The 21,402-nt window shown below is 37.0% G+C and overlaps 1 protein-coding gene across 2 annotated transcripts in view; it reads left to right on the forward strand.

The window, feature by feature from the left end:
• MOSPD2 (motile sperm domain containing 2) overlaps positions 1–21,402 on the forward strand; it is a 51,796-nt gene that overhangs the window by 12,717 nt on the left and 17,677 nt on the right. For both annotated transcript variants that reach the window (XM_050775151.1, XM_050775152.1), the window contains exons 3-7: positions 9,546–9,701; positions 12,148–12,234; positions 14,230–14,384; positions 17,704–17,764; positions 20,073–20,111. In XM_050775151.1, coding sequence (XP_050631108.1) covers positions 9,546–9,701; positions 12,148–12,234; positions 14,230–14,384; positions 17,704–17,764; positions 20,073–20,111 — 498 coding nt within the window. The remainder of the gene's footprint in view (positions 1–9,545; positions 9,702–12,147; positions 12,235–14,229; positions 14,385–17,703; positions 17,765–20,072; positions 20,112–21,402) is intronic.

Genomic DNA, 21,402 nt, shown 5'->3' on the forward strand with positions numbered 1-21,402 from the left:
TGCCATCCCCTATTTGAGGAGCTCCTCTCAAAATGACTGACTCTTACTATTATTTTATTAATTTTGATGAAATTGGCCTTACATTCTCCCATTTGACCAAAATGAGCCAAGTGAATGATTATAGATAGTGTGCTTATGCCAAGACCTTGAGACAGAGTCTGTAATATACAGGAATAGACCAAGGTCCATTATATCTAATTAACCTGGATAACTGGCTGGTGACTAATGAGGACCTGGGGAACAGTTTTGAAACTTTGCTTGTTCAAGTGTACTAAGGAATCCAGCTCTTGAAGGATAAGAACTGAAACAGAAAGCACCTCCCCTTTTTGCAATAGACCAGAGATCAGCAAAGTCCTGTTTCTGTATGACCCTTGAGCCAAGCCTTTCAAAGATTGTTACACACACACACACACACACACACACACACACACACACGAGAGAGAGAGAGAGAGAGAGAGAAAGAGAGAGAGAGAGAGAAAGAAATAGAAAGAGAAAGAAAGAGAGATAGAAAGAAAGAAATCAGCAACAGAGAATGTAATATGGCCCTCAGAGTCTTAGATATTTGCCATCTGGGCCTATACAGAATAAGTTTGCCAGCCCCTGCAGTAGAACAACAGTTCTCGAAGTGTGATCTCTGACCAGCAGCATCAGCAGTATATAGGAACTGGTTACAAATACCAATTGTCAGATCTCACCCAGAATTAAACAGTCTAGGGGTGGGGCCCAGTAATCCCAGTTTTAATAAGCCCTCCTAATCATTCTGATATGTGCTGAAGTTGAAGAATCACTGCTATAGACCAATGGCTTAATCCCATTATAAAAGATTACCTGTCTCTCAGTCTCACCAGTTTCACAAAAAAGTGGAGATTCAGAATAGGTTGTGGCCAACTAGCAGAGAATAATCTTGAGGGAACATTTTGTTCTTTTGTCTTGATCACACCCATTACTGACATTTACACAGTCCAGCTAATAGAAATAGTCCATCCAATACAAATGCTCTTTTAAGGCCCTAGAAGCACTTTCAGTGGATCTGTGCTCAGAGTCATGGAGAAATAAGAAATCCTAAGATGTTTTAAACTACTATAATGATCTAGAGTTATATGTTTGCTGCTTTGGAACATTAACTGTTCTCTAGTTTTCATTATCAGAATACTTGCATATTTTTTCAACCTTTATCTGAAATTTAGGCACATTTATAATAACAATATACTTCCAAGATTTTCCTTCCTGGTTAACTAATAGGTAAATTTGAATTTAGTCTTCTTTTCATGGTTAGCATTCTATCATATGTTGATAGAAATTCATCTGTATAGTGTTTAAGTTTTTCAGTGTTCTTGATCTTTCTAAGACTGTAGGTAGACAGACCTCATTTTCATTTTACAGAGAAGAATAGAAAGCCTAGAGCCTGCTTAGCTTCACTATACATGGTGGCATGGGTCTTCCAAGTCCATCATTCTACTCTACATCCTGAATGTGGCCAGAAATTTTCTCACGTTGTTAACCTTAAAACACAGTTTCTGACCTGTTGGTAACATCACTAGCCAACAAACGCAAGAGAAAAAAAGAAAAGTTTATAATAAAGTTTGCTATTTTACAAGTTAGAACTATAGTTTATCTTACAACACAATTTTTAAAAAATATTAATTTTTTTATTTAAAAAATCGTATGTGTGAGAGAAACAGTGAGAACATACACATGCATGTGTATTGAGAGACGTGAAAAGCTGAGACAGGTCATTTTTACCTTGGAACATTTAATACTGTGTGTTCCTAGAGAGATATCACCATTGTCTTGTATCTTTAATTCTTTCTCTGCCAAATTATGGACTTTACAATTTATTTGGTGGTAATACACTTGTATAAATGTAAGAACAATTTACAGAGCAAAATTCATGTTAGAACAAATAAATAGTAGAAAGGGCCAATGAACCACAGGGTGCTGGTAGTTCATTAAGAAGGTTTCTTCATGAAGGATTGGCTGAAATTAGCTATTTTAAAGAAATACAGAGATGAGGCTTAAAAATCCACTACTTGGAATTAATGTTGTTTTTGATGTGGTTTTCACCGGTATTATGAGACAAGGTATCATTCGTGTATGAGGACAAGTATTGGGAGAATACACACACACACACACACACACACACACACACATCTTTTTATAAAACTGATCATATTCTATTCTATTCACACCTTCTGATATGGTTTGGCTCTCTCCCCACCCAAATCATCTTGAATTATAACCCCCACAATTCCCATGTGTCATGGGAGAAACCTGGTGGGAGGTGATTGAATTATGGGGGCAGGTCTTTATTTGCACTGTTCTCATGATAGTGAATGAGTCTCACGAGATCTGGTAGTTGTAAAAATGGGAGTTTCCCTGCACAACCTCTCTCTTTGCTTGCTACCATCCGTATAAGACATGACTTGCTCCTCCTTGCCTTCTGCCATGATTGTGAGGCCTCCCCAGCCACGTGGAACTGTAAGTCCATTAAACCTCTTCTTCCCAGTCTCAGGTATGTCTTCATCAGCAGACATTATGAAAACAGACTAACCCAGTAAGTATATATATATATATATATCCTATTAGTTCTGTCCATCTAGAGAACCCTGACTAATACACCTTCTCACCCTCATCTCTACACTTTGTTGATAAAGTTTTTCTTTTTTTTTTTTTTTTTTTTTTTTGAGACAGAGTCTTGCTCTGTCGCCCAGGCTGGGGTGCAGTGGCCGGATCTCAGCTCACTGCAAGCTCCGCCTCCCGGGTTTAGACCATTCTCCTGCCTCAGCCTCCCGAGTAGCTGGGACTACAAGCGCCCGCCACCTCGCCCGGCTAGTTTTTTGTATTTTTTAGTAGAGACGGGGTTTCACCGTGTTAGCCAGGATGGTCTCGATCTCCTGACCTCGTGATCCGCCCGTCTCGGCCTCCCAAAGTGCTGGGATTACAGGCTTGAGCCACCGCGCCCGGCCTATAAAGTTTTTCAAAAAAATGTCCTAGGTGTGTGTGTGTATGTGCATTCATGTGTGTTTTTATATCTTTAACCTTTTTGAGTGTACATCTTTAGCATCTTTCTGTAACATCTTGTCTTAGTCAATTTTGTGATGCTATAACAAAATACCTGAAATTTCATCAGTCTTAGTCCATTTATCTTGCTTTAAAGGAATACCTGAGGCTGAGTGATTTATAAAGAATAGAACAGGGTAATTTATAAAGAACAGAAATTTATTTTCTCAGTTTTGGAGGCTGGGAAGTCTCCAATCAAGGTGCCAGTATTTAGTGTCTAATAAGGGCCTTCTTGCTGTGTCCTCCTGTGACAGCAAGTGGAAGGGCAAGAGGAGGACACTGCTACATGAAGCCTCTTTTATGAGGGCCTTAATGACATTCATGAGGGAGGAACCCTCATGGCCTAATCACCTCTTAAAGACCCTACCCTTAATCCTGTCACATTGGCAACATTTGAATTTAGGAGAGACTTGCTTCAAACCATAGCACATCTGAACTTACCAAAGGACTGGTTTTCTGAAATTTCCAATCACTTGAGGGCTCAGTTGTCTGTAGGCTGTGTGTGAAAGCAGAAAATTGTGTTGACATAAGCACAATTAATTATCACCCTTGGCCTTGTGCTTCCTGGCCATGTTTTCCTTACCTTCAATGCTCAGTTTATCATGTTTGTTTCTCTGCTCTTTCTATCTTTACTTCCCTCACCTTTCTCTTCTCTGTGTCTCATTCTATCTGTCTCTCCCCCGTCTTCCCCCTCACCCCTCTCCTCTGTCCTGTTGTCCTCTGTCCTCTTCTGCCTCTACTTTTCTCCTGCCTCTCTCCCCCAACCCCCATGTGCCTAGCTCTCAAATGTTTATCTTCTCTTTTCTTTCCCCCACTCTGATTTCATTTCTATTTGTCTAGGAGTAAATGGTCAACAACTAGCATGTTATATGTAAGAACATTAATAAAAGTCATTTTAATATAAATGGGGATTTCTAATTTCAAAGATCAACATTGCTGAAAGCTATCAAAGCGCCATGGGCTTTAAATTTCTTGGTAATGGGCATTCATTTGTTTATGGTATCCCTAGTGATGGTACTAGCAGTGGTGGGAAAAATGACAACAACAACAATAGTGTTTTATTCTTCTTAATATGGCTAATATTTGCTGAGTTTTTACCACTTGCCATATATTGTTCTAAGTAATTGGTTTTTAGAATATATCTGGGGACCCTCGGGGATGACCAAGACTTTCAGAAAGCTATGAGGTCAAAACTGTTTTCATAATAATGCTAAGATATCGTTTGCCTTTTTCACTTTCTTTACATTTGCACTGATTACACATAAGCAATGGTGTGTAATCAGTACTGGTTGCTTCGCCCAAATCAAGGCAGGTAGTCACTGTAGTCCTCATTGTCAGCATTCTTAGTTTAAAAAAAAAAAGCCAATTTTATTTTAGAAAGTCCCTGATAAAACAGTAAATTGTATTAAGTCTTGACCCTTGAGTACATGTCCTTTCAATGTTCTGTGTGACAAAATGGGGAACTATGCATAAAACATTTCTGCATGCTAAATATGTTTGAGTTGCCAACTGAATTAGTCACCTGTTTCACAGGCCACCCTCTTCATTTGAAAAAAAAAATTTTAAATGTGCTTTGAATACTGATGAATTTTCAAATAGCAGAGCTAAACAACCATCTCTAAGATTATTTACCACAGAACCACTCATTTTATAGATTAGAAAAATACAACCCAGATATTAAAAGCCATATCCAAGACAACACTCTTACAAATGCGTGATTTATGGCCTCATCTTATATTTTATAGTGCTTTAAATTTCCAGATACTTTCATATATATATACTTTTTCATCCAATCCTCATACAGCATTGTGAGTATGTAAAACAGCTTAAAGATAAGGAAATTGAGACTCAAGGAAGACAATTCTCTGAATACATTTTATATTTTCCTGGCCTTTCAGCTATTATCTCTGAGGGCCTGAAGTAAGGCAGTGCAAATCAAGAAGAGATAGAATTCATAAAACCTGGCAACTAACTAGATGCAGAAGAAAAGGAAATGAAGGAGCCAGGGAATTTCCTGAAGTTGTTTTGCTTTGTTTTGTTTTGTTTTTTTGTATGAACCTTAGGAGGGTATGACTAACTGAGAAAAAAATGAAAAGGAATAGATTCCATCAACAGATGTTTATGGAAGGCCTTTTCATTGGCACTACAGTAATCTGCTTTGGAGGATGCTTAGATGTATAGACTGTCTGTCTCTACTGTCTATTTGGGAAATATGTCTTCCATGCCAGTAACTCTTATTTCAAGGTAAAAGTAGTAAGCACCTTGAGAAAAGCTAGTTCAAGTCCCATAAAAGTAATTGCTTTTGCATCAACCTAATACTTCTAGACTCAGGGAAAATTTTCTGGAAAGGGGAGCGTTTGAAAGGAGACTTGCAGAATGGTAGCATTTGGATGAGCAGAGACAAGGGAAGTTCAGTTACAGAATAATAGAGCAGGGCAAGGAAGGAGGAATGTCTGCTATGCAAGTTAGTGTGAATACAGTGTGTGTGTGAGCAACTGATGAGAAATTATTGTTATTAGAAATAATTATTCCATCAATAGAAAAAGAGGGAATCCTCCCTAACTCATTTTATGAGGCCAACATCATCCTGATACCAAAGCCTGGCAGAGACACAACAAAAAAAGAGAATTTTAGACCAGTATCCCTGATGAACATCGATACAAAAATCCTCAATAAAATACTGGCAAACCGAATCCAGCAGCACATCACAAAGCTTATCCACAACAATCAAGTGGGCTTCATCCCTGGGATGCAAGGCTGGTTCAACATTTGCAAATCAATAAACATAATCCAGCATATAAACAGAACCAAAGACAAGAACCACATGATTATCTCAATAGATGCAGAAAAGGCTTTTGACAAAATTCAACAGCCCTTCATGCTAAAAACACTCAATAAATTCGGTATTGATGGAACGTACCTCAAAATAATAAGAGCTATTTATGACATACCCACAACCAATATCATACTGAATGGGCAAAAACTGGAAAAATTCCCTTTGAAAACTGGCACAAGACAGGGATGCCCTCTCTCACCACTCCTATTCAACATAGTGTTGGAAGTTCTGGCTAGGGCAATCAGGCAAGAGAAAGAAATCAAGGGTATTCAGTTAGGAAAAGAAGAAGTCAAATTGTCCCTCTTTGCAGATGACATGATTGTATATTTAGAAAATCCCATTGTCTCAGCCCAAAATCTCCTTAAGCTGATAAGCAACTTCAGCAAAGTCTCAGGATACAAAATTAATGTGCAAAAATCACAAGCATTCGTATACACCAGTAACAGACAAACAGAGAGCCAAATCATGAATGAACTTCCATTCACAATTGCTTCAAAGAGAATCAAATACCTAGGAATCCAACTTACAAGGGATGTAAAGGACCTCTTCAAGGAGAACTACAAACCACTGCTCAGTGAAATAAAAGAGGACACAAACAAATGGAAGAACATACCATGCTCATGGATAGGAAGAATCAATATCATGAAAATGGCCATACTGCCCAAGGTAATTTATAGATTCAATGCCATCCCCATCAAGCTACCAATGCCTTTCTTCACAGAATTGGGAAAAACTGCTTTAAAGTTCATATAGAACCAAAAAAGAGCCCGCATCTCCAAGACAATCCTAAGTCAAAAGAACAAAGCTGGAGGCATCACACTACCTGACTTCAAACTATACTACAAGGCTACAGTAACCAAAACAGCATGGTACTGGTACCAAAACAGAGATATAGACCAATGGAACAGAACAGAGTCCTCAGAAATAATACCACACATCTACAGCCATCTGATCTTTGACAAACCTGAGAGAAACAAGAAATAGGGAAAGGATTCCCTATTTAATAAATGGTGCTGGGAAAATTGGCTAGCCGTAAGTAGAAAGCTGAAACTGGATGCTTTCCTTACTCCTTATACGAAAATTAATTCAAGATGGATTAGAGACTTAAATGTTAGACCTAATACCATAAAAACCCTAGAGGAAAACCTAGGTAGTACCATTCAGGACATAGGCATGGGCAAAGACTTCATGTCTAAAACACCAAAAGCAACAGCAGCAAAAGCCAAAATTGACAAATGGGATCTCATTAAACTAAAGAGCTTCTGCACAGCAAAAGAAACTACCATCAGAGTGAACAGGCAACCTACAGAATGGGAGAACATTTTTGCAATCTACTCATCTGACAAAGGGCTAATATCCAGAACCTACAAAGAACTCAAACAAATTTACAAGAAAAAAACAAACAACCCCATCAAAAAGTGGGCAAAGGATATGAACAGACAGTTCTCAAAAGAAGACATTCATACAGCCAGACACATGAAAAATTGCTCATCATCACTGGCCATCAGAGAAATGCAAATCAAAACCACAATGAGATACCATCTCACACCAGTTAGAATGGCGATCATTAAAAAGTCAGGAAACAACAGGTGCTGGAGAGGATGTGGAGAAATAGGAACACTTTTACACTGTTGGTGGGATTGTAAACTAGTTCAACCATTATGGAAAACAGTATGGCGATTCCTCAAGGATCTAGAACTAGATGTACCATATGACCCAGCCATCCCATTACTGGGTATATACCCAAAGGATTATAAATCATGCTGCTATAAAGACACATGCACACGTATGTTTATTGTGGCACTATTCACAATAGCAAAGACTTGGAATCAACCCAAATGTCCATCAGTGACAGACTGGATTAAGAAAATGTGGCACATATACACCATGGAATACTATGCAGCCATCAAAAAGGATGAGTTTGTGTCCTTTGTAGGGACATGGCTGCAGCTGGAAACCATCATTCTTAGCAAACTATCACAAGAACAGAAAACCAAACACCGCATGTTCTCACTCATAGGTGGGAACTGAACAATGCGATCACTTGGACTCGGGAAGGGGAACATCACACACCGGGGCCTATCATGGGGAGGGGGGAAGGGGGAGGGGGGAGGGGGGAGGGATTGCATTGGGAGTTATACCTGATGTAAATGACGAGTTGATGGGTGCTGACGAGTTGATGGCTGCAGCACAGCAACATGGCACAAGTATACATATGTAACAAACCTGAACGTTATGCACATGTACCCTAGAATTTAAAGTATAATAATAATAAAAAATTTAAAAAAATAAAATAAAAATAAATTAAAAAAAGAAATAATTATTCCAAGAAATTATTGAAAATGTTGGCCAGAGTCTGAAAATAGCAAATACCATAATATGGCATACATGATCAGTTTTCCATAGGTACTTAGTTAATTTTTTTTTTACTGTTTTTTTATTGTTGTTGTTGTTTTCTTTTTTTGTCCTTATTTTTGTATTTAATTTTATTTATTTATTTATTTATTTATTTTAGACAGAGTCTCACTCAGTCACCCAGGCTGGAGTGCAGTGGCACAATCTCAGCTCACTGCAACCTGCGCCTCCCAGGTTCAAGCGATTCTTTTGCCTCAGCCACCCGAGTAGCTGGGACTACAGGGTGCACCACCATGCCCAGCTAATTTTTGTATTTTTAGTAGAGAGGGGGTTTCTCCATGTTGCCCAGGCTGGTCTCAAACTCCTGACCTCAGGTGATCTGCACGCCTCAGCCTCCCAAAGTGCTGGGATTACAGGCATGAGTCACCACACCCAGCCTACTTAATTTTTTTTTAATGACACTTGCCAAACAAATGTCTTTTTAAAGTACAACTTAGTTATGTCTTTACGTATGAAATTTCTTTATTTTTCATTGACTTAAGAATTTCAAGTTCAGATAACATAATTGATCTTCCCAGATGTTGGTGTATAGTTTTAGAGAGGGCTGTACCAAATATTTTACTCTGGTGTAATTTTTAACATCTGTAGTGGCTTACTTAAACCTGCTGTCTTTAGATAACTGTATTCTCCTCACACTTGGAAATTCCATCAGTCTTAGTCCATTTGTGTTGCTATAAAGGAATACCTGAGGCTGAGTGATGTATAAAGAAAAAAGGTTTATTTGGCCCATGGTTCTGCAGGCTATGCAAGAAGTATGGTGTCAGTATCTGCTTCTGGTCAGGACCTCAGGAAGATTCCACTCATGACGTAAGACGAAGGAAAGCAGGCATCACATGGTGAGAGAAAAGGCAAGAGAAAAAGGAGGAGGTGCCAGGCTCTTTTCAACAATCAGTTCGAGTGTGAACTAAGAGCAAGAATTGAGTCCTTGTCATGAGAATGACACCAAACCACTCTTGAGGGGTCCTCCCCATGACCCAAACACCTCACACCAGGCCCCACCTCCAACACTGGGCATCAGATTTCAACAAGAGACTTGGGGGAACCAAACAAATCATATCCCAGACAATAGCACCATCAATCTTTTAAATGGCACTTTTATCTGAACTACATCCCTGAGTCTATCCTCAAATAGCTTAACTTTGTCTTCGAAGTCTTTCTTCTCCTTTGCCACTGCTGGTTATTTTTCACTGCAGAATTAATCTGACTTGGATGTTTATTCCTGTTTTTTCCCTAGATAAGTCAGATAAATATGATGCACGTGATGTTGAAAGGCTACAACAAGATGATAACTGGGTTGAAAGTTACTTATCTTGGAGACATAATATCGTAGATGAAACACTGAAGATGCTCGATGAGAGTTTTCAGTGGAGGAAAGAAATTTCTGTCAATGGTAAGCTGTTCAATTTAACCTTGACTGTAATATATCCTGTATAAATGGTATTGTTTTACATTTATCTAATCATGTATTTGCACATACTCCTAGCAGCCATCATAAACACCAAAATATAATTATTTATAAAGACCCAGTAATACTTTCAAAGGAACAGCTTATAAGTCTTTTTAGTAGAAACATTCATAAGGAAATCAGATCACCAAAGAGCAGAATCACACTCAGATTCTTCAGTCACAGCAGAGTTTCCTAATCTGTGTTTAATTCAGTACCATTAAGCAATAGCAAGACAGTAGCTTTGCTACTAGGCCTAGAAATAAGGAGATACTGTCCCTTTTTCTCAATTATTTCCTATGCCCTTCTCTATCCCCACAGTTCCTTGTGCTAATAGGTTAACAGGTGCACCATATAGAATTGTTAAATGAATGAGAGTCACCCCAAAAATGCAAGCTTATCCCCAGGGAAGCCTATCACAGTCTTCTCTTTATATTGTTTTTATTTTTTTCGGTACATAGTAGATGTATATATTTTGGGGTACATGCAGCCTTAGCTTCTTAATTTCTAAGTCTGCTACTAGATTCAATTTTTTCCCAAAAATGGGAGTTTCAAGTCTTGTAGTTTTATAATGGTCTTCAAGTACATGATGACCTGTTAGTTCTCTCCTCCAAAAAATTGAATAAGAAGAAACTGGCATAACTTCTGATTTCAGTTAGGCATAAAGCAGAATTTTCTGTCCTTGAGGATTATAACCTCTGAAGTGACTTCAATCTGAACACTTAACACAAAATGGTCAACAAATAAATCTAGAGCAGATACTCTCCTCACTCTTCATGCTTGCAGAAGGAATCCCTGAAAAGGGGAGTAGTAAGAAATAACGTGATTGGAAATTTAACAACCGTAGGTAATTTCAACAGTGAAGTATTTATTAACCAAGCAAAGAAATATAAATCTGATATTTCTAAACGAATTAAGTACCGAATAAATATTTAAATTCAACAATGTTTGTTTTCTTACATAGAATTGCTATTTTCTGGTGGAAAATAGCAGAGATCTGGTAAAAGGGGATGGGGAAAGAGAAATCTTTGAAAGGTCTTAAGGTACTGCTGGTGAATGAAACAAAAGCATTGGCATTTACTGCCTTGCTATGTTGGTCCTTAGCCTCCCCAAAAACTGGAGAGGCACTCTGTTTGTTCCTCCTGCTGAAGTTCAAGTTCTCACATTTTTTGTTTTCATTTCTTATTTTCTCTTTTCTTTCTTTCTTTCTTTTATTTTATTTTGAGACAGGGTCTTGCTCTGTCACCCAGGCTGGAATGCAGTGTTGTGATCATAGCTCACTGCAGCCTTCAATGCCTGGGCTCAGGTAAGCCTCCCACCTCAGCCTTCTGAGTAGCTGGGACGGCAGGCATGTGCCACCATGCCTGGCTAATTTTTATTTTTTTATTTTTAATTTATTTATCATTATTAGTATTATTATTTTTGAGATGGAGTCTTGCTCTGTCGCCCAGGCTGGAGTGCATGGAGCAATCTTGGCTTACTACAAGCTCTGCCTCCCGGGTTCACACCATTCTCCTGCCTCAGCCTCCCGAGTAGCTAGGACTACAGGCGCCCACCACCAAGCCTGGCTAATTTTTTGTATTTTTAGCAGAGACAGAGTTTCACCGTGTTAGCCAGGATGGTGTCAATCTCCTGACCTCGTGATCCACCTGCCTCAGACTCCCAAAGTGCTGGGATTACAGGCGTGAGCCACCACGCCCGGCCTAATTTTTATATATTTATCTTTGTAGAGAGGGAGTCTCACTGTGTTGCCCAGGCTGGTCTCAAACTCCTGGCCTCAAATGATATTCCCGTGTTGGCCTCCCAAAGTGCTGGGATTTTATGAGTCACCATGCCTGGCCATTTTTCTTGAAGTATTTTCCACTTTCCTAAAGGTTTTTAAATGCATTAAAGTCTACTAGATAACAAACTTCGTATTAGATTGGTGCAAAAGTAATTGCAGCATTTGCCATTATGTTTAACTGCAAATACCACAGTTACTTTCGCACCAACCTAATAGAAAAATACCATTTTACTAAAGAAACCAAAGTGATTTTTTTCTACTAATTCTGAGGCTGCAATGTGGATATTTACTGGAATGTTCTCTTGAAACTCTGATGGTGATTGTTTGCAAGTCATTATGTGAAACAATCAAAATGTGGAAATGTATACACATAAATAATGACCTCTCAGGGGAAACGGAGTTTGTCCATTTTGGTCACCTGTCATTATTTAGTTTGTTTCCTTGGTAGGAAACACCACTTTATATTGCCAGAGATTTTCTTTTTGAATGTTTGGGTACATTATATCATTTTTAAATATCAGAACTACTACATAACATTATCTTTACATTATGAGTTTTATTTTTAAACCCCTAAATTACAACTACTGATCAAAGCTTACCACTTTTTAGACCTTAATGAATCCTCCATTCCCAGATGGTTATTGGAAATTGGTGTTATTTATCTGCATGGTTATGACAAAGAAGGTAACAAATTGTGTAAGTATATTTATGTTCTGGCTTTTCAAGATTTTGAGATTGAGATATCTATGTCAACTGAATTAAGAATTAGCAGAACTTTCTCCATCTGTAGCACTCCTCAAGTCTACTGCAATGAGAGATTGGTAGAACCATTTTTACAGTGTTAGATACTTAGTAGCTGTACATACTGTTTGCGTTATAATAAAGTAGGCAATAAAGGCAAATGCTGCATCCTACAGCATAAACAAAGTTATTTAATTCAGAGTCGTTATCTTCTTTCTAATCTGACTGTGATATTAAAACTCAACTTAGTGTTTTTATGGAGAATTTTTTTTGACAGTCGCTAAAGGTTGCTAAGTAGGCCTTTTCCTTTTTTTTTTTTTTTTTTTTTTTTTTGAGACGGAGTCTCACTGTGTCTCCCAGGCTGGAGTGCAGTGGCGTGATCTCGGCTCACTGCAAGCTCCGCCTCCCGGGTTCACGCCATTCTCCCGCCTCAGCCTCCCAAGTAGCTGAGACTACAGGCGCCCGCCACCACGCCCGGCTAGTTTTTTTTTGTATTTTTAGTAGAGACGGGGTTTCACCATGTTAGCCAGGATAGTCTCGATCTCCTGACCTCGTGATCCACCCGCCTCGGCCTCCCAAAGTGCTGGGATTACAGGCTTGAGCCACCGCGCCCGGCGCCTTTTCCTTTTCAAGTCTCCCATAATCTCACTCTAGCTTTTTCTGAAATGTGTATTATAATGAAAGGAACAGTAACAATCATCTCTTTTGTTCCAATGACTCCCCTGTTATACCTCTCTCCCACTTGCCCCAAATCCAGCCTGGTTTTGTACCATGGATGCAACTTGGCAGGCGAGTTTGAGCCCCATACTGAACAGATGTCCTGCACTCATCTTCACTTCTCCGTAGCATGTTGTCTGTCCCTGTTTCAGCAATACTCTTTTTGCATTTTTCTCTTACTGCCACCTCCTCCTTTTCAACCTTTTTTTCTCATTTTTCTTCTTCCTCCTGTCCCTTAAAGGTGTTTCCTAGGCTTTATTCCTTTCTTGCATCTTTTACTTTACAGCTGATACAGTCTCCTTGGGTGATCAATCACGAGCATCTTGGCAGCTTTAGCTACCTCCCCCAGCACAGTATTGACCCTACACTATCCCCAGGACACATGCACATACCTAGCTACCCACTGACTGGCCCCACCTGCCTGTCAGCAGCCTTTAGCACAACACGGTACTGAACATCCATGCCCCTCCACTTGCTCACTTTCTGTATTGCCCACCTCAGTCCCACTCATTGGCTCTTCCTCTAATATAGCTTCAATTTGGCCTTTTTTCCATCCTCACCAGCTACTTCCTCAATTCAGTTTCTAACTACTACCCCTTTGCCCCAGTCCGTTCCCAGGTCATAACCTGGTGGGTTTCCTTCTCTGCCTCCTCCACTCTGCCCTCTGAGCTATTGCCTGAAAGGTGTTCTAAAATAGGAAAATCAAAATGCCCTGGAGTTTCATTCAGAGTCCTTCAAGTCCAGTTCTTTCCTATTTTGCTTCTCCTCTCACCACTCATCACATTTCATCTTAGCTACTACCACCACCTGAACAGTTTACCGTGCTCCACACACATGCACGGCACTGGCTCATGCCTCCATCGCCCTGTGTCAGTATCTTTCCTCTGGATGGAACATTTTTTCCAGTGCTCGACAAAAGCAGTGATTTTCTTTTTTGTTAAGCACAATGCAGAGCACATTTAGATTATTATCAAATAGTGTTTGTTCATCTGTATTTTCTTTTCCGTCTTACAAGTGAAATTTGTTTATTTCCTAAGGGAAAGAAACAGTCTATCTCTTTGCTACTCTTTAAGGCTCCCAAGTGCAACTCTTTCTCACTGAAAATAAGAGATGTTTTTGATCTAAGAAACAAAATGAATTGTAAATGAAAAATGTCAAGGGAAAGACTATATATATGTATAATAATAATATAATGCCATAAGTCTTGTTCTTGTTTTTATCTTCTGCTTAAAGTCTGGATCAGGGTGAAGTATCATATAAAAGACCAGAAAACCATATCGGACAAAAAGAAGCTCATAGCATTCTGGTTGGAGCGTTATGCTAAGAGGGAAAATGGGAAACCTGTAACAGTGATGTTTGACCTGTCAGAAACTGGAATAAATAGCATTGTAAGCATTTTTCATTCATTTCAAATCAGTGTTTATCATGGCTTCCTCGCTTTCTCCTATCCTTGCTGCCAACCACATATTGCTGTAAAATTGAGGCAACTAACTTGTATTAGGGATTTATTTTTTCACCTTGCAGTGTGAGTGTAGTCAAACATGGAATAGGGCTTGCAAAGAATTAAATTTGTTTCTGTATTTGGCGTTGAAACTGTTGATTTCCTAGAAATGTTCCTTGTCTGAGACACAGGATGGGGAGGTAGCATGTCAAGGCTGGCAAGGTATGAATCGATGTGATAACTGTGAACTTTGATATCAAAGCTAATATCCTATAGCACCTGCCCCAGTGTGTGCCACAGAGTAGTATATTCAGGAAATATCAAGTAAGGTAATATACCATCTCGAATTTGTTATATTCGTACCATGTTTTAGTTGCAAGATGTTCACATGAGTTTTGCACATATAACATTTTGTGATTTTATTGAGTGTTTTTGTTTGCTTGTTTGGATTTGTTTTCTATCTGTTTGATTTGGTTAGCTTTGGAAACCAGTTTTCTTCAGGTAATTTTGCCAAGCTTGAAAAATAAGTAAAACCTACCTGTCTTTAATTTGGGTCCTTGTGGCCTTAGTGATACCTACAAACCCTTCAGCAGCAATTGAGATCACTTGGCACATTTATTCTAACTACAGTCTCTTATATTTAATCTGTGGCTGATTCTGATAGCAGTAATGTCGAATTCGCAGACGTGCTCAGGGCAGTGTTGAAATCTTTTCGGAATTCCATTTGGCAAAGTATGTTAAGAACCTTAAAGTGTTTGTATTTATACTCTTTGCCTGGTAACCAACTTCTGGAAATCTATTCTAAAGAAATAACCCTGAATACAGAAAAAGCATCATATATCAAAATATTTTCTCAGTGTCATTTAAAGTAATGAAAAATTAGAAAAGAAATGTAAATGTTCAACATGATGAAATGGCAGATTATGGTATATCTAATTGATGGAATATATATAGCTATGTAAAATGTTGTTTATAAGGAATTTATAGTAATATTGGAGAGCACACATTTTTCTGAGATGAAAAAAGCTGTTTGATTATACATACTGTAATATGCATGTATACTATACGATACATAGCCCAACAAAGGAAACTGTAGCCATTATAACAAACACCAAATAGGCTAGAGAGAACTGCTAACAAGAGTTTTTTTTGCAGTGGCAGGACCACAAATTTTTTTTCATGTTTCTATTTCTCTTTTTATTTTTCAAGGATCCGATGCCCTGGAGTTTTCCAACCTAGTTTCCTTGTCAATGGGTTTTAAATTAGAGAGAGTAAATTATTTTATATCCAAAATCAAAATCAATTTGCCTAGATAAATAAATATGCCATAAAAATAAATCATGATTCTTTTATCCTTTGGATATGATAGTTTCCTAATTATAACCCAGAATCATGAAGAATAAATGTTAATATTTTTGTTGCCAAGTATAAGGAAAGAGAATTGACTTGAACTGTTTTATTTTTTCAAGCTACATAATTATCTCACCATCTTTAATTTGTAAATAAGGTGTATTTGCACTGCTAAGAATTTAAGTCATTATTAATGTTTTAAAATACTTGAATCTTGCTGAAGAATTTATTTTTATAAATGACCCTTTCATGATTCACAAAGAATTTAAGTGAGCTTATAAAGATGTCTACAAAATCTCAAGGCAAAAAATAAGAAAATCATTTGCTAGAGTTGGGACACCAGTTTGGCTCTAAGCTTTCAGCTGCCTGGCTGAAAGAAATGTAATCATTTAAAATTATTCAGCAACCATCCTTCACAACCAGTGTCTTAGAAGTATATCCATTCCTAATACTTGAACTAGAAAGTCTTTCATGGGTCCTCAAAAGGACGTTTTACAAGATAATAAATAACAGCCTCGAAAACTTCCTTATATAATGCTGAGCAATAGGGTTGATGGAGCTATTTCTTGTAGTCCCCATTAATAGAATATACCAGTGACATCTTATCATATCCACTTGAATTAGCAGTAACTCACGATTTTACGAAGAAGGATATTCAATTAAATAAATGATAGAAACAAGAATGTTATACCAAGACTATTTAGACAAAAATCTCTGGGGGCCATAAATTATAAACTAGGTAAACGAGGTAACCAAATTTTTATGTAACTGGTTCTTTTCAGCCATTTTCTTTGACTGTTACTTAACTACCAATTATGAAAACTCCATGCACAGTGGCTATAATGATTAGTTACAAAGGTATTATTTTATATATATATACACACACACACAAAGGTATTATTTTATTTATATATATACATACACACACACACACACACACACACACAGGTATTATTATATATATACCCATAACAAATACTTAAGATAGTTAAGGACGCTTACTTTTAGTTTACTGCAATTAAAGATGCTGCAACTAACATTCCAGGGATGAATTTAGAAACTTTCATCTCTAGGACAACCCACCTTTCCAGTAATTGTGATGGATTTCAGTTTGCTTGGTTATATCTTTCATTCCACAGTCTTTATAAGATGGCCAATCAGAATTAGTGAATCAGTATGTGGCCATGGAGTAAAATGACCCATGGAAATAATAACCTTAATGACCTAATTTACTGTTGCTGTGCTCAAAGCAGTAGAACCAACCAGATAGCTATGTTTGTAGTCTCCCAGAAATCAGAATCAGTGAACAACACTGGAATATAAACTGAAAAACTAATTATAGGTCTCTAAATAAAATGAAAAAAGCCAGAAGTGGAATAGATACAGCAGGCCAATGTGATTAGATTAAGTATTGTGATAAAAAAAGATTGATAAAACATATTTTATTGACACTGTTATGAGGTATAAAAATTAGGATTAAAAAGCAAATATATGAGAATTTACATACATGTGTATTATCATCCCAAGTAGTCTGATTATAAACTGTTTACTTGTTTCAGTAATTCTTTAGTTATTCAACAGATTTTTAGAATTTCTCTGTGGAGATTGCTTTTAGATCCATTTTATGCCCCGTTGCCTTAGCAGCCTGAAGTACGTAACTAGTTTGAGGTAATGTGAATAATTTTAAAACATCACTAAGCATCTGGTTTCTTCAAGTCAGTTTTAGGGCTGATTATTATAAATAGCTTAATGACCTAAAACCTTAATCCTTGAGAATATAGATATTTAGATATGAGCTTACTTTTTAAAGAATTTAATAATTGTCTCATTTGTATTTAATAATTTCTCACCTTTAGAAATGTGCAATTTTAAGTTATCTAATGTGGACAGTCTTAAAGATTTAATCTTTATTTTAGGACATGGACTTTGTACGCTTTATCATCAACTGCTTTAAGGTTTATTACCCTAAATACCTCTGTAAGTAACTTACTCCTTTATAAAAATATAACATATTGAAACTGTAGACAATGTCTGAGAATTGTGGAGCCTTATAGTATTATAGACTTTCATACCTGAAACTTTGTTTTCTGATGAAGAATTTTAAATATGCTCATAGACATTATTCTAACACATACAGAGGACAGTTTTTCATAAGTATTCATTGTCCTTCACAGTTAATTTTAAGAGTTTAAGTTCTAAACCGTATGTATGGCATCCTATAACACACTCACCCACTCACACACATAGGTACATAAAAGCATACATTTATTTCAAAATTATCTCATTTTTACTAATATTTCAATTTAGAAATTCATTTCAAGTAGTATTTATTATATGAAACAGATAAGCAGTACTGATAAAGTACACTGTATGATAAGCAGTATTGATATGTAAAGCATACTGTTACCAACTGCTATTTAAAAATTGTCATTAAGAAAATACTTGACTAGAAGGTACAACATTTGAATCTGGCATTTGGAGTTTGTTTGTTTTTCATTGTGACTATTCCATTAATTACCTGAATGAAGAACTCCTAAACCTTATATAGTCCATTTTTTACTTGTTGAATTTGTATGATGGGTTCCCCCTAGGGAAGCCAAGATGCCAACTCACATAAACAGTCAAGTATATTTAACCCCAATGGTTTAAAAGTGAAAAGACAGAAGAGAGGCAACAGGGACATCAGAAAATGGGAATTTACAGATCTGCCTGAGCATACTCCTAGAAAACAGCAAATTGGGTCTTTTGAGACTCGTGATTCAGGTGACTTTAGCATAAAATCCCTAAATTGTCTTAATTTGGCATATTGATTTTACTGTTGTTAATGAGAAGTGAGGAATAGACAAAAAAGCATAATGGATATCAAGAGTCAGTGCCACCCCTAGCTCTATACTCTCATCTTTTCAGAGAGAGTATTCATGAATATTTTTAGGTGAAAAGAATGATCAATAGTGTCCAGTTTGGGGAACCTGTACTATCTTAGGTTCCTTATGGATTTTTCCTGTATCTGGCATGTACCCTGATTCCTTAAGGCCTCCTGAGCAGTGCCAGTCATTGGTCAGTAGGAAATCACTACCCCATAGTTTTAGTTTGTTGCTCTTATGGACAAAATGAAAAAATACCCACTTGATCATTGAAATATCTAAAGGAGTTTGTGAAGAGCCACTTATCAATAGTATAAATATTATTATTACTTTGTAAAATACATCTGAGATTCTTTTGAGAAAACTATTAAAAAGTTAATAAATCTATATAAAGATGAATTATATAGATTCATCTTAATTAACTAGAGATTTTATATATATATATATATATATATATGTTCTACCTACATAATGTAGCTTTGCAGACATTGAATTTTGTGGAATCTTAATTGATTATTCTTCAAAATCTGTCATGAAGAATAACTATTGTATCTTAAAATCTTGAGTCCGCATTATTTTAAGCATATCCCAGATGAAGACTGCGGTATTAAGCACCAGGGTGCCTCTTCACAGATGCCTTTTTCCTTATATGTACTTTACTTGTCCTACATAAATGCAACAACTCTAGGAGGTTCTCTGCTCAGAAAAGAGTGAAATTACATTTTGATTCCTCTGGAATAGAAGAATGAATTGAATCTCAAAAATCTTCTTTGCAGTTTCTGTTTCTTTCTCACAGTTGTCTCATTTGTTAATAGGGCTGTTTAGTATCTTCAACTCAATGTGTAAATAATACTTCTGTATACTTTGGAATTATTAGCTTCCTGGTGCTCATGATGTAAATTAGAAATAATTTTTGCTTCTGAAAATGTAGTGATGTATTAAAAGGGGAGGGGGCAACTGTGAGACTGGTTTAACAATAGAATCTCTAGAAAATTGTAATTGAAACCATAAATTAGAACTGGAAATGATTTTAAAGTTCAGTGGCCTCAGCGCTACTATGACATGCCACATCCAAAGACTCCATTTATCCACTTAACTGTTTTCTTTTGTACTTCCCTGCAAACAACAAACACAGTGAATGACAAAAGAATAGGCTGTTTACCAGAGGACAGTGACAGTGCACTATTGATTTCCCACAAGTCCTCCTCCTGGGCTGGCACCTCACCATTGTGACATGCTAGTTCAGTTCCAGCACCACATGGAATACTATTCATGATACTATACACTTCACTGAATTAGAGCTCAGACAATGAGCTCAGTTTTTACTTACATTTAGATGACCAGTTTTTTCTAGGCCAGTATAAGTGATGTTATTACAGAGGTACTGATTCACATTCAATGAATTTTTTTTCATCTTTCAGCAAAAATAGTGATCTTTGATATGCCTTGGTTAATGAATGGTGAGTATATTTATACTTTCTTAAAACAAAATGTCTAATTTTCTTTGCCAATTTAGCCATATTTCTACAATTGTTTAAAATAATGTTTATATTGTCCTTTGCATGCACTCTTAAGAGACTGAAGCTAGAGCACTCGGAGGCTATTCCTAAGCAAACAGGGCTAAAATTCTATACCCAGGATCTGGGGGCACCCATTAGTCTTCTTTAAAAACAGCCTTGCCAGGCATGGTGTTGCACACCTATAGTCCTAGCTACTCAGGAGGCTGAGCCAGGAGGATCACTTGAGCCCATGAGTTTGAGGCCAGCTTGGGCAACATAATGATACCCTTCTCTTAAAAAAAAAATTAACAACAGCCTCAAAATATTCAACCATTAAGGTAATACTGTAGTCAGAAGCCTGAATTTGACATGCACAGATAAGGTGTGTCACAGAACACAGGCCTTGTCTAGGTTTTCTCATGGGCTTCAGGTGTTGAGAAGGAAGGTGGAATCAGTCTGAAACTCACCCCAAATCACTGTAGTGACATGACCCTTTTGACAGTCATGATATATTTTTTAGTAAATTTTTTTTGAAAAAGCCATTGGTTGATAAACTATCTTGACCAACTTTAAAATTACTATAAATTTAATGTTATTAAATGTTATTAAATGTACATTCTCATTTGTGTTTGCAAAAGTCAGTTGTTACATAGAAAGCAATAGAGAAAATCAACAAATCCAAAACTTGGTTCTTTGAAAAATGCAACACAATTGACAAACCTTTAGCTAATAAAGAAGAAAAGGAAAGACTCAAATTATTAAAATCTGTAGTGAAAGAAGGGACATTACTATTGACCTTAAGGAAATAAAAAGGACTATAGGGGGATACTGTGAATAATTATATGCAAAGAAATTAGGTAACCTACATGAAGTTAACAAATTCTTAGAAAGATACAAACTACTGAAACTAATTCAAGAAGAATCAGAATAGAAATATAAAAAGGAAGTTGAATTAGTAATCAAAAAACCTTTCCACGAAGAAAAGCCCAGGCCCAGATGGCTTCACTGCTAAATTATGTGAAATATTTAAAGAAGAATCAACATGAATCCTTCACAAATTCTTCCAAAATATAGAAGAAGAGGGAATACTTTCCAACTTATTTTATGAGGCAAGTATAACCATAATATCAAACATCACAGGAAAAGAAAACTACAGACTAGTATTCCTTATGAAAATAGATGCAACAGTCCTCAACAAAGTACTAGCAAATTGAATCCAGCAGCATATAAAAAGGATTATACACCATGACTA

This window comes from Macaca thibetana, chromosome X (assembly GCF_024542745.1).
Source record: "Macaca thibetana thibetana isolate TM-01 chromosome X, ASM2454274v1, whole genome shotgun sequence".
Lineage (NCBI taxonomy): Eukaryota > Metazoa > Chordata > Mammalia > Primates > Cercopithecidae > Macaca > Macaca thibetana.